The 13,812-nt window shown below is 43.7% G+C and overlaps 1 protein-coding gene across 4 annotated transcripts in view; it reads left to right on the plus strand.

Annotated features, from left to right (window-relative positions):
* The window catches only part of PLXNB1 (plexin B1), an 82,580-nt gene that overhangs the window by 26,507 nt on the left and 42,261 nt on the right, over positions 1 to 13,812 (plus strand). For 3 of the 4 annotated variants that reach the window (XM_037385811.1, XM_037385809.1, XM_037385813.1), the window contains exon 1: positions 11,460 to 11,547. The exons of the other annotated variant lie outside the window; for it this stretch is intronic. In XM_037385811.1, coding sequence (XP_037241708.1) covers positions 11,531 to 11,547 — 17 coding nt within the window. In that variant the 5' untranslated portion in view covers positions 11,460 to 11,530. Of the gene's footprint in view, positions 1 to 11,459; positions 11,548 to 13,812 lie in introns of those variants that run through there. 4 annotated transcript variants of the gene reach the window in all.

Raw genomic sequence — 13,812 nt, forward strand, 5'->3', positions numbered from 1 at the left:
CTGGCATGCAACCTTTGTTGTGAGTGATATATCCTTCATCAGGGCAGGCTAAGTCAAGTATAAGGTAACTTGTATTTTCAAAGTACTAGCGGGGAAAGAATTTTTTTTTTTGAAAAATACACCCTATTCTGGAGGAAGAAGGTGTAGCTGGATGCTGTGGCTTGAAAGTAAACTTGCTTTTGAGCAAACTCAGTTTAAGAGGTTAGGCTGACAGTTTTAACCAAGAACTAGCTGACTAGCAATTCACTACAGCAGTTGGGAATCCCTGCTGTATTTAATAACCTTTGTGTGTGTTTCTCCAGCTCTTACAGAAGTTGAGTTTTCTTCAACTTTAGGAAAACCATTGCATCTTAAGAAAAATATCTTCAATTATTAGAAATGGAATGAGAAATCAGGATTACCTTCCATACCAAGAACAGCTGAATAAACTGGGACTCTTCCACCTGAAAAGCGATGAGTGATAGTTGTCTTCAAATTCTGAATGACATGGGAAGGTTAGAGGGGGAGCAACCTTTTTTTTTTTGCCTCTTCCATTACAAATATGAATAAGTATTGAGTGGAGCCAGCAAGTAGTAAGCTTAAAAACAAATAATGACTTAGTCCTTGATGTGTGCAGTTAACCTGGGAAGCTTCTTGCCACAGGATGTTGTGAATGCCAAACATCTGTGTGTATTTGAGCACGAAGGGCAAGTCTGGAGAAGAAGGAGCTATTGAGGGTTACAAAATGCATAGAAACCACCTCTATCCCAAGAAGTCCCTGAGCTGCACATTGTTTAAGCCTGGAAGAGTATTCAGGGAGGTAATTCAGGGAGGTAAAAGTGCTGTGATGTTCTTACTTTGTACTTATGTTTCAGGCCATCACCAGAAGACTGCAGCCTGGTTGTTGGCATGGAGCAGGAGTGGAGGCACAAATAAAACTTGTAAAAACAGAGACCGGCACAGCTTGTGTTCTAGGTTGGTTCTGTGCTGCTTCTCATGTACTGCATGCACCTCTTACTTGCTAAAGGCATTGCCTGTGGGCTGTTGGAGTCTGCAGACTGTTGACTTGAGTTTGAAGAGAGGTGGAGAGTATATTTCTGGAAACTATGCAGGTAGGCAGGGTGGTGTGAAGACAAATATTGTAAGCACAGAAGCTGACTTTCTGTCTGTCTTTGTGGCGTATACTGTTCCTGCTGCTCTGAGATGGTATGTGTTTTACTGAGTTACAGAGACTGTCTTACTGCTGGCAGCCTAAATCTTATTTGTGTGAATTTCCCCCCTTAAAACAGAGTTTTTTGCCTCATAATGGACTGCAGCTTAATTTGAGCTAAAATGGGTGATAAGCAGATGTATGAACAGTACAGTCTCTGTTCCAAAGTATTTTCAAACTGAAAATGTCATGGCCTACGTGAGTTCCATGCTCTTCAGAAGTACTCAAAACACTGGTTTTATTTTAGGTCCTGTCTAAACATTTAAAAACAACTCTAAAATAGGGCTCGCTTCTAGATGCTTCACCCTTGAAAGCCTGGTCTTGCACTTGGTTTTAGATGCTTTCCCAAATCTGTAGTATGGAAAACCCTAGTTGTTCCTTTGAACTTTTCCTTTCTGTTTCGGAAGGAAGAGAACAATGTTGGGCTATCTGTCTTTCTGTCCCTAGGGATATAGTCTCTGCTGTTAGGTAGTGTCTTCCCTTCCAGCCCCCCCCCCCCGCCCCCCCCATTTTGTTTTTTGTTTTTTTTTTTACTAGCTTTGCTGCTGCGGTCCTTGGGAAACAGCGAGGGAAAGGTGACCGGTAGCAGAACTGATGTGTATTCTTGGAGGCATGTTCATGTTCATGACTGAAAACAACTGAATTGATATATCTGGGGAAACTATAGCCCCTTTGCAAGGACACAGAAACTGATTTGTCTGCATCTCATATTCCATAGCTCAAGTCGTTCCCTGGGCTGGTTGAGAAATCTCGTGCGTGGATTACAGCTCTGAGCAGTACAGACAGGCCTGGGGCTGAGACGAGAAGCCAGATGGAGTATGTCTGAGATTAGGACAAGGGTCATGTTGAGGAGGACTGGCACTAGGTGGAGTGGGCTTGTTTCCTTCCTGTTGATCGTTCCCCTATCATCTTGACAGATTGTTCCCCTATCATCACCTATTTAGTCAGCAGTTTGGTGCAGGAAGAAGTCTATCCCAAACCAGAAGTCTCATCATTGCAGAGTAGCAATGGGCTCAGTTGTTACACCATTTAGAGAGCATCTTCCCTGTTTCGCTCTCAATTTCTCAACTACTGTTTTCATCAGTAGTTTTGTTCCATCAAGGATTCTCTCTTAGCCTGTTTCTGTGACCTGTCATGGACCTGTCTGCCATTCTTCAGATAGTCTGTCCAGATTAGACTTAGTTTGAGCCAGTCTTTAGCCTGTGTGATCTTTTCTGTTCCTAGCTGGTCCATGATTTCAGCTAGTGTGTTTCCTGCTAAGCTCTGAGAAGGTTTATTTAAAACCTTTTTATGATGCTAAACTTATTTCAGCCCCACTGTGGTCTCCTGCATTGACATTAGGTGGCAGATTATTCAGTTTGGTCCATGTATATGTCTGAAGAGTGCTGTCTGAGCCCCATTTTTGTGGGGTTTTGATTAGTTACATTATGGCAGTCAAACAGTTTCCCAGAGGAAGGCACATCCCTGCTGTGTGGAGTATGTAGCTTAAAATGCCAGAGGAAGGGTGCCTGCAACTGGGACAGTCTGCAGACAGAGCTGCTCTGACCACAGGCTATGGTTTATCCTTTCAGCACAGATATGCATACTTTGTCCTTGTTCCCCTTACCAGTCTCTATGCTCTGTCCAGCTGTTCCTTCCAGCAGAAGAGCAGCCACTCAGATGTAAAATTCAATGCTATTCCTAACAAACTACCGTAAATCTGGTTTTCTTGTCTCCTGGGCACTTTTGCCCAGCGGTGAGACACTGGCAAAGTAGCATTCTCTTGAAAAGCCGACAGTCACCCAGTTATACTGGCTGAAGTTCCTGCTCGTAGCAGTTTGCATTTCAGACTAGCGCTGCAGTTTATGCAGCAGACCTGTTAGTGCATCTCTGTGGCCCTAGGGTGAAGGTCTGGGCTTCCCTGAAAGCCAGTCAGTCCTGCCGAGCCAGTGGCTGTCAGCTGTGAAGGTGGGAGGGTAGCAAACCATATGGAGAACAGTGTCAACCTGAAAGCCTTTAAAATTCATGACTGCTATGAACAGGTAGCTGGTCCTGAACCTTGGTGCCTTTAGGACAGCACCAAAGAAGCTTTCTCAGCCCTGAACAGGAGCTCTAATATTTTGCCAGAAAGGATTAGGATCTCCTCAGAGTGTATAGATAAGAAAGGGAGTTCATGTTGCAAAGCCACTTGATGGTGTTAATTTCGTATTATGAGTTTTGTCCTGTAATAAAATTCCTTGTTCTGGATAAGGTGTGACTAGATGTCTGCCTGTTAGCAAAGCGACTGGAGAACTTTTGCTCCAGATGGTTTATTTCTCCAAGTACCAAATCTTGCAGTGTCCTAGCTGCTGCTTCCTTTGCTGCTTAATTTTCATGTTACTCATTTTCACTCCTCCAGACTGTGGCCCCACAGTGGTATGAATGAAGAGCATTGCCTGATGGCCCATGCACAGTAGTAGTCCTCCCGCCCCTATCCGTACGCGGTCTGGTGCTCTTGCTTTTATCCTTGAAATGAGAACTTGCAAGTGTGGACAGCGTCTGGGATGGAGGGCTGTGGTTGCAGGATGGAAGAGTATGCTGCATTGCTGCTGCCAGCCTGTGGCTCCTCAACCACATGCACCTTGAGAGCCCTTCATGGCTCCTGTGCCACTGTTGTATGTTGAGCTACGTTTGGAAGCACTGGATATCGGAGGAGATCCCAGCCTGCGTGGGAGGGTCATTGCTCAGGGCTGTTGAGACTGGTGCAAAGTTGATCCTGGCTCTCAAGTCTGCACCCAGCCTGTTCAGGCTTCTGCGGTGGTGCAGTGGGGAGCTGTTGTGTTTTGTGCATGTTGTGAGCAACTTGGGAAGGTTCTCAGGCTTTTTGAACAACACGGTGTGTTGCTATCTGTGCTTGGCTTTGTGAAAGCCTTGGTATTGGCTTGCACAGGTGGAAGAAAATGTCTGGCCACCTCAACTTAGATCATTATCTAGCAGACCTGTGTAACCTAATCACCAGAATATTGAGCCTAATAGTTTGTAGCTGACTACCGATAGCCCTCCAGGCTTAGGCACTAATTTATGGAAGATTAATTGATCAAAGCTTCATTTCTGATAATGCTTTAAAATGAGTTGAGTAATACAAGATAGGGTATACCCCAACTTGGTTTGAAGGCAAACCACAAGCAGATTGTGGTAGTGATGTGGAATTCTGTTGATTTTGCTGTCTCTTCTGGGTGGGAGGGAATAGGTGCTACTCATGTGGTTGCACTGCATTAAATTTATTTGCATGTTACTACCTGTATTCATGGCTGTAGCCAGAAATGCTGACACTGTTGGAGTGATGGGGGAAGACTGTCAAACTGCTGTCAGGCTGTATGGTTCTCTACAAGATTACTGGGGAGGGCAGAAAAGTGAATTATATTTGAAATGAAGCAAAACTCCGAGGAGAAAAATTCCTTCCTGTCCACCAGGGTGTATTAGCTCTTCATAGAGCTGTTGTGGTACTAAAATTGAAGACTTTTGGGGTGTCAAGGAAATGCTGTTCTTCAACAGGCCAGTGCGCCCTGCACTGCTCAGTGTCTGCACAGCAAAAGGATTTATTCAAGGCAGGCTCCAGTGTTTAAGGATTCTGGTTTGCATCTTGGAAACTGGATGGTGGTGCTCAGGATGAGGTCCTTGTGTGTCTGCTTTTGATCTGTAACTGCTAGCATGAGCTCCTTTTGTGTAGGTGTCTCAATTTCCCTGCCACTGTGCAGTTCTGCAGGGCTGCTGCTGGCATGGAGACCATGGTTTCTTCTTGGGGTGCAAGTGTAGGACTGGCTGCTTTTCACAGGAATTTCATGGGACGTTTGAAGCTGCTTTCCTCTCTTGCTAGGTCACTCCAAAGCCAGGCTGGATGCAACAGGACTTGCCTTGCGAGTGTGTCCTTTGCCTCTGGGACGTGAGAGCTTGGTTAGGGGTCATGGTGTTGTCCTCTGGGAAGCATGTGCTGTTTGTAGGAGGTCTCGTCCATCCCTTCTGGAGGGCACCCTGCCAAGGAAAATAGAGGCAGAAGTGGTTACACTGAGAAGATAGTGTGCTGTCCTGGCTGTTTCTGGACGAAACGGGCATTTCTGCTTTATAGAAAACAACACGGAAAAGCTCAGGCAGCTAGTGCAGAGTGGGACTCCGGCTGTTGTAACATCTGGAGCCAAAGCTGAGAACGGGAGGATGGTGGCTGAGGCTGGGGAGAGGTGCCCCTAATGATAGGGAGGGCAGTGCGGTTGGGAAGGTGTGCCTTGTTTGAGGTGGAGGCCGGTAAAATATGAATCATACGTGTTTGAAGTAGTGATGAAATCCCAGATGAAGGTTTTCTGTAATACTTGGCCAAACAGTCTGGTGTGCTTTAGCCTTCCTTTCGCCCTGGTTAGGACGGATGGTCCTCACCTACTTTGAGCAAGAGCGGTTCTGTTGAATGCTGCCCAGTGCTTAGCTGTACGTACGGCAAACGCATGCTGTTTTGTTCAGTCAGCATCTGAGTGAGAAGTTTCCATCAAACATTCAGCAGACAGGGAAGAGCTGTTCCTGGAAGAGGGACTGTTGGTGCTTTAAACTTCGTTCTGCCACCGCTGTGCACTGCGGCTCTGGCCTTTGCTTCAGTTTCCCAGTCTGTCAAGGGTGATGCTCGCGTGCTTCGCTGCTGTGTTGTGTGTTAACTTTTGTGCTGTGCTGTTAGATGGTATCTAAATGTTAATATGGTAGATAATGCCTTTAGAAATAGTCAATGAGGCTAGGTTTCCAGCTTCCTAAATATGCGATTAGGCAGGGCTAAAGTTACATTCTTAATATTTAAAAATAAATAAACTTCTTAATTTATGGTATATTTATAGATTTTAAATGGAAGCGTCATCCTGGGGCAAACTGCAAAGCTCTGTGTAGCTCAGTGTCCTGTCTTTGACAAGATCCAGAAGCAGACGTTTAATGAGGGCTGTAGGAAAAGGGCATGTATAATGTGGTGGGTTTGTTCTGTGTTTTTTTTCTTTCTCTGCCACTCATTTGGCTCCCAGCTTATGACAGTCATTATTTCAGGGTTCTCCTTGGCCAGGGGTTGTATCTTAGCATCTGATCTCAACTGTATCTATTCTCTTTTAATTTCTATGATCCCATGTTTTTGTTTCTAGTCTCCATGACGTCCTACAGCAGTGAACTCTACAATTTAATGATACATTTTAAATGTTATTTAAAATACTCTGGGTCCAGTGACAATATCCTTGAACTGGCTTAGAAAAGTTGTCTGTAACTTCACTGGTTGCCCTCTTGTTTCTGCATTGTAAGACATCATAGTCCATTATTCCCTATTTTTCATCTTGACACTATGTCACGTTTCAGATCTCTTAATTTTTTCCTATCTTCCCCTGGTTGTTTCTTTGTCCATCTGAAGTCCTACCCTGCTCAGCCTCTCCTTATATGGAAGCTGCTCCATGCTTTTGATCATCTTTGTCCTTTTTGTCATTCTGTCTCCTTTTACAGATGTGGGAATTGGGACTGCTTGCAGCATTCAACAACATAATGGTGATGGATTGTTTTCTTTCCTAATCAATCTAAAAGTTGTATTTACCCTTTTTGCTTGATACTAAATACTGAACTGACCTACCAAGTTTCCAAAGTTTTCCTGAGTGGTAACAACTAATTTGGATCCTGTTGTGTTCAGGCAATTAGAATATTTTGTGTTGGTTTTGGTTTTTATTGACATCTAAGATATTGTGTAGTTAGTTAAGAGTATATGAGTTCTGTTACTTTTTGCACTGTCGTCTGAATTTGATTGTGATAAATAGTTTTTTTAATGATAGAATTTGCCACTTTAGACATATCCCTATTTATAGATCATATGTGAACTTGTTGAACAGTGCAGGTTGCAGAACAACTTCTTGGCAGATCCCGCTAATAACCTTCCTCTGATGGGGAAACTCTTCTGGTTTCCTGTCTTTTAACTACTTATTAAATCATGATAGGGTCTGTAACTTTAATTCCACAATAGCCTAACTTTTTTTTTTTCCCCAAGAGCCTTAGCTGACAGTTCTTTTAAAATCAGTTTAGTTCATATTAAGCAGATTAAAAACTGGCTCTTGGATCTCAGTTAACCAGAAATGGAAAATCAGCTCTTGGAATTTCCTGGGTGCTGCAGGGATTTCTCTCTGCTCCCATATTAGTCTGTATTTTGATCAACAATTGGTTTCTTGAACAAGAAATTTTTTTTCTGTGGGGGTTGATGGGCTTAGATTTATGTAGACTTGTGTAGTAACAGTGGGATTTGCTCAGCAGGGTAAATTGGATGGGTAACTTCAGTAAGCTCTGCTTTCCCAGCAGGGTCCTATGACAGCTGGATTAAACCTGTCTAGGCTCTCTGAATGTACTTTACACATTAAAGGCTAGAGAATGGGAATCTTCTTTCTTTCTAACTAGTTGTCCGGAAGAATATTTGAGTGACTGGTGGTATTTGACTGGACGCAAACTTGACATTTGATGTGGCAGCTAGAAGCACAGAAGGTTCTTGGGCAGGTAAATGGAGGGCTGGTGGGTCAAACTGGAGAAAGTAACATTTGCTCCGTGTGCAGCATTAGAAAGCCAAAGGGATAGTCAGTCCATGTCAGGTGCTGTAAAAAGGGGATGCTCATCCGGATCAAGTTTGGTTTTTGTTTTTTTTTTTTTTTTTTTTTAAAAGGGGTGTTGACAAACTAGAAAGGGCTCAGAGCTACAAGAAAAATAAATTCTTTCCAACTGAAGAAGCTCTAGACCACCTAACATAACCATCTGAAGGATTACACATGGCTGCAATCTGTGATTCAGGAAGGTCCAAGGCTGGCAGGATGTATAGGGGGAGGATTGCCCTGTGCTTGTCTGCCCTTATACTGCTACTTAGGCATCTATTATTGTCTGCTGCTGGAGCTGGGGTTTCTGTGTAGGTGGACCTCAGCCTGAGTTAGAATAGCTGTCGTTATCTTCTTGCCCAAGGAGGATTAAGAAGAAGGATTAGTTTTCAAACTGTTTGTGCAAAAAGCAACTAGAAACTTCTTTGACTTTGCTTGTCACAGGATCTCCCAAGTTAGATGAAATGACAAGGCATTTTACTTGGGATAAATAACCTTCGGGGATCAGCTTGCTGGGTTAAGGTGGTAGTTTCTGTAATGTAGGAGCCCTAGGAAGAAATTCTGCTTTTACTGGGAGACTTTAGTCAGGAGCTCGTGGGCTAGAAGAAGAGATTGCTTAGTGATGTTCTGTGGTGTGATTACACAGAAAGTTGGAGCAGGTCCTAAAGAACTCTACTTTTCAAATGTGTATCATTGGTGGAAGGCTATCCTTTGGTTGTGTTAAGATACTGAGAAGCTAACAGCTGACTTGATTTCCCTTTTTCAAAATGTATATACAGCATCATACTTGAGTTCACATTTTGTTAGTGTTTGAGAAAGTGAAAAGTCAACGCTCAATTTACAATGACAGAGTATCTATGAAGAAAGCTTCTTTTAACAGCAAGTGGCTTGTGGTTTCTTTATATTCCTTGTAGATGATTGTGTAGTTTGTCTTGATTTATAAAAAGTTCACTCTTTAACATTGTATTCGTCATTAACTTCTCACTAACCATTTGTTCTGGAATCTTAAACTAATGTTTATAACACATTTTCATGTGTGCAAGACAAAAGACCGGTTGCGCTAGAGCTGTTTAGGGGAAATACCTGTCCACTCCCATCAATTAATTCCAGTATGGCTAAAATTAATATTTAGGTAGGCCCAGGGGTGTAGAAACACTTTCTATGGTTTTTCCAAAGAACCCTAATAATACAGAAGCATTATTAAAATGTCAGTAGTATCGCAAAGTTGACAAAGTATTTTGTGCAACGTTGTTTTAGTGTGACTGCTTCAACCCTGCTCCAGAAAAGTACATTGTGATGGTCAGCAGTAACTGTCAAGGAACACTTGGGGAAAAATATGCTGGTTATTCTGTAGCCTGAAAAGTACTGGTTTTCTGCCACTTTCTCTTGCTGTTTCAGACTTGGTATTTTGTCTTTAGAGTTGTGGGTTTTTTATTATTTTTTTTTTAAGGTAGCTTGACCTCAGCTTTGGTATTACTCATATCTGGTATAACAGAGCTCCCTTGTCTGTGCCCGTCCTGCTCCGACAGCATGGCTTGGACTTGTGATTCTCCTTGGGGTCAATTTTGTTTGGAAAACAGAGGTTGGTGTTCATCTCTGCCAGAGCTGCTTGCTGCAAGTGTTCTTAAACAGCAGAGCAAGGAACTTGCCTGGGTAGGAGTAAATAAGACTCAAAAAAAAGGTTTATTTATTTAATGGGGATGTCATCTTTCACAGCAGAAAACAAGTAGTCTCTGTTAAGCATATGAAATTTGAGAAGGGGGCTGTAGTTCAGGGCTTTTGTGTGGAAAACACAGCAGTGGTCATCTTCCTACTGCTGGATGATTTGAATGTGCTGGAGCACAAGGTGTGTCATGCAGCTGGAAGGATTATGCTTTTGTAAAAAAAATCTTTTAGTGCTTTCACTGTGGGTTGGCTCTGCAAATGATACAGTGGAAACTGCAGGTGCAAGTTTCAGGGACCTACTTTCTTCCAGGGATAATTCTGCTGGGTTTGGTGTTCAGTATGAAATCTAGCCTAGCAGTTAGAATGTTATCTGACCTCTCCGTGTTTGGGGGATAGGATGTGTTGTTAGGGAAATAATCTGTGAGGACTGAAATAATCTTTACATGTTGATATGCTGTTAAAATGTGCCCAAATGAGTTCTGCGTTTGTTTCTCCAATAAATGAGTAAAGTCTCTGAGAGGGATACGTGAGGTCAGGGAGGTGAAAACAGTGCTACAGAAAACATGGTCTTATTTCAAATTTCAAGTAGCAAAATAGTGCCATTGCTTCCGCGTTATTGGTTGTTGTTTTGTGGATGTAATATAAATATTCTGTGGCAGGACTGACTAATCCTCTAGCCCTTCTGTTGTCATCCAGATTAAATAAACGAAACTCAGAAGTATCATTTGGATATTAATATTTTACAGTGTGTTAGAGGCAATGTTCAGAGTATTGTCTGGAGCGTTTTCCTATTTAATGGGAATTCATAAAAAAAGGAATATTTTAAAAGAATCTTTAAGCCTTGGCAATTGCCTTCAGAATTAATTAAAGGCTACACACTTTTAGTGCAATCTGTCTGCAACAGCTGTGTTATACACTAGCAGTGAGCACAGGAAGCAGAAGGGTTCAGTAAATCCGTAAAGAGCTCAGTAGCACAGCCTGTCATGAAACCATCAGATTTAAATGTAGGTTATCCTGCTCCTTCCTGTCCTCCCAGAGAGGCTGTGATGGGCTTAACTGAAGAGCGGGAATAAAGAAGGCAGTGATGCCCATGTTTGAGAAACAACTTGGAAAATTGAATCAGAAGACACTGCTGGCTTATTTTCTCTGAATTTTCATGTAGGATGTGAATGCTTCTAGCTACTGATAGCCACATACTTGTGTTCATTTCTAATGTGGGTTTGCTCACCTAGCCATAAACACAAGTTCATTTGCTAGTGGCTCTTCAGCCAAGAGCAACAAAGAGCGCTATATTCAGTGTTTGCCCATCGTGCGAAGTGATTAGAACTAGCTTGCAGAACATGCTGTATTACCCTTTTACACGCACCCACCCCTGCTTTTTTTTTTTTTCTCAGCTGCCCTCTGTTCTCCCAGAGTCATGAAGACTATCTAGTAGTTTCTTAACCTGGAGCATATCCTTTGAGGACTAGCTCTTAACAAAATGACTTCTAGGGGGCTATTGGTGAGTGAAAGAAGAATAGCTTCAGGTCAGAGCTTTGACCACAGCAAGATCTGCTTTTGACTATAGTCTGCTGGAGTGAAGAACTAGTTGCTTTTCCATCTCTCTCCAGTACAGGTGCTCCAGTAGGTAAAAAGCTTTCAGTGAAACATTTGAGATAGATTCAACTACAGCTTGTAAAAAGATCTGTTAGTTCTGCCCTGGCAGTTGTCAGTGATGGTATGTGGTTGACAGAGCAGAGTCTTGCAGCTTGTAGACATGAGCTGTAGCCAGAAAGCCAGTATTTCAGACTTCATAAATTTTGAAGACACATGGCGATTTTCCTGTGTAAGTGCTGGCATAGGAAGGTTGCATTAGCTAGAAAGAAGATTAGAGATTCCGCTAAATGGTGCAGTGTAATGATGTCTTGTGATCCTCAGCTGCTTCCAGATCAAAGACTCCCTTCTCCATGTCAGTGTGGCTCTGTCACAACGTAGTCAAGCTCCTGCTGTTGGATGGTCATCACCCTATTGTTTTGTTTGCAGGCATTTTAAGCTTTGAAACTGAGGAGACTCCAGACGGAGTTGCACAACAAGCCATCGTGATGTCTGCATGATGGGAGTGCAGAGGTACTGAGACAGTTGTGTGGTTAAGGAGTTCCTTGAGTAGTTTTCTCTAATAAAAGTGGTGAGAATGCATAAAAATAACTCACATGTTGGAGCTGGGGCAAGGTAGGCTTTGCTTGTGTAAACCCAAGGTGATAGAGTCAAGTTAGTTCCATCTTCCAGTCTACATGTATCTACTTGCTGGCTTTATAAATATCCCTCATCAGACTTCACAGATACCATCTGTCACACCACAAGGACCTCTGTCAGGTGCTACAACATGCTCTCTCACCACCCTGGAAGAGAGAGACTCCAAGGCTGGTTCAGCATTGTTTGCAAATCTGGGTGAAGCAGAGTGTGGTTGTAGCACTGAGAGTACTAAGTGTCCATTATCAGGGCAAACAAAAGCCCTAGTGTGCACGTAACCTAAACACAGTGCTGGTACGGTGTGAATTGGCGGCTGTGTGCTCTGGGGGAAAGCTGCCAGCCTAGGGCCAGCATTCCTGCGTGCGGGTATATCCTGACAGTGCTACCTACTTACCTACAATAACCATGGGAAGTGGAGCTTTTCCAGAGCTTCACAAAGCCTATATTTAATAATGTGTTGTGTTTATAATACCTTCCATCCGCTGGATTTCACAAGTAGACTAATCCTCTCAGCTGGTCTTTTGGTAGGGCAACGATGCCAGTTTTACTGACAAAGGAGCTGGAAAGCAGACTTTTGTGGGTTTTCTGTTTTTTTGCAATAGCTGTGAAATAAACGATGGATCTAGAGTCTTACAGTTGCTGTTCTCACCACTGCTACTGTGTTTTCTGCGTGCTGTGCTGGATGTTGTACAGATTGCGTATAAGACACAGTTTGTGTGATAGGTTTGCGACCCAAATTGGTTAAGCCCTGTAGTAAATGCTGGGGTAGTCCTTCTCTTGAAATGCTGCAGGTCTTTTTCCACCTCTGTGTTCTGGGCATTTCTGTGCTAATAGCATTTTGAGCTTGCCCAGAAGATCCAGGGAGGATGATGCTGGACGAGGGAAGCGATGATAGTTTCCTTAGCTTTAACTACAAAATTAACATCACCCCTGAGGAGCTGAGTTGCTAAAATGAGCACAGCAGATTACAGGCCAGTTCTGGAGGAGATACTGTACACATCAGCTCTGAGCCTCTGCCCCAGCTTGAGTTCTGTGTAGCTGTGTGTAACTTTGATATCTTTTCTCCAAGAGGGAGGGGGGGGGAAGGGATTCACAGCTGCATCACCACCTACTTCTCAATTCAAATAAGGTGGTACTCATAGTAAATTATGAATACTTGCAGCCGCTGCCCTTTCTCCGTGGGGAAAACATTAATCTAAATGTTGCAGGTACTTATTACCGCGTTTCCACCATGCTATGGGATTCTCCGTGCTGTTCAGGACAGCTGTTCCCATCTGTGGCATGGCTTGGGTGGGTTACAGTAGATTTCAAGAGGGGCTGATCTAAAGATCCTCTGGAAAGAAGCAGAACAGGTCTGGTGGTTCCCTGGGTCTGTCTAACACCCACCCCATCTGGCCTTGCCTGCACTTTGAGGCATGGGACAGGGAAGGAATGGAGCATTGTCCACAGAGCTGGCATGTTTAAATCACCTTTTACAGTACTGGTAGAGGTGCTGTGGAGAGACAAGTGCCAGCAAAGGGCTTCTCCCCCAGGGTGCAGTTAACAAGTGAGCCGGATAAGGTGGTCTCCTCCTTGCCTGGACATGCCACTTAATTGCCCAGGGAGATGGGGGCCCGCAGGGGCCGCTGGCTTGGCAGGGCTGGGGGCAGGCTAGTGGCCCCAGGGGGTGGCTGGGGGCTGCTATGGTTCACATTTTGGAGACCTCACCCTGGCACCCAGATGCTGCTTGGGTGGGTGATGCTCAGTGGCAGAGATGACATGGGAAGGTTTCTTCTGAAGCACTAGTGGAAGAGCCTTAGACCTAAAAGAGGCTGTTGGTAGCCATAAGCAGTAAGGAAGAGAGGGATTCATTATGGTATCTAAAATCAAATACGGAGCAAAGGGGTTATTAGTTGGCTCTGAATTGGATCCCAGCGACAGTTTATTTAAACAATGGTTCTGCAGGTTGTGTTTGTCTTGGACAGTGTTTGTTTTACTGTGGTGTTGCACATTAACAATGTGCGTGGTGTGCTGGCTGCTGTAGGAATGTGGTCCTGTCCTGGAGAACTTCCAATGTAGCATCATAGGGAAGAGTTGTGCAGGAGTTGGGTTAGTGACTTTTTATGATGCTGCAAGAACAGTGAACAGCTTCAGTGTTTGAAG

The sequence above is a fragment of the Falco rusticolus genome, chromosome 4, assembly GCF_015220075.1.
Source record: "Falco rusticolus isolate bFalRus1 chromosome 4, bFalRus1.pri, whole genome shotgun sequence".
Classification (NCBI taxonomy): Eukaryota; Metazoa; Chordata; class Aves; order Falconiformes; family Falconidae; genus Falco; species Falco rusticolus.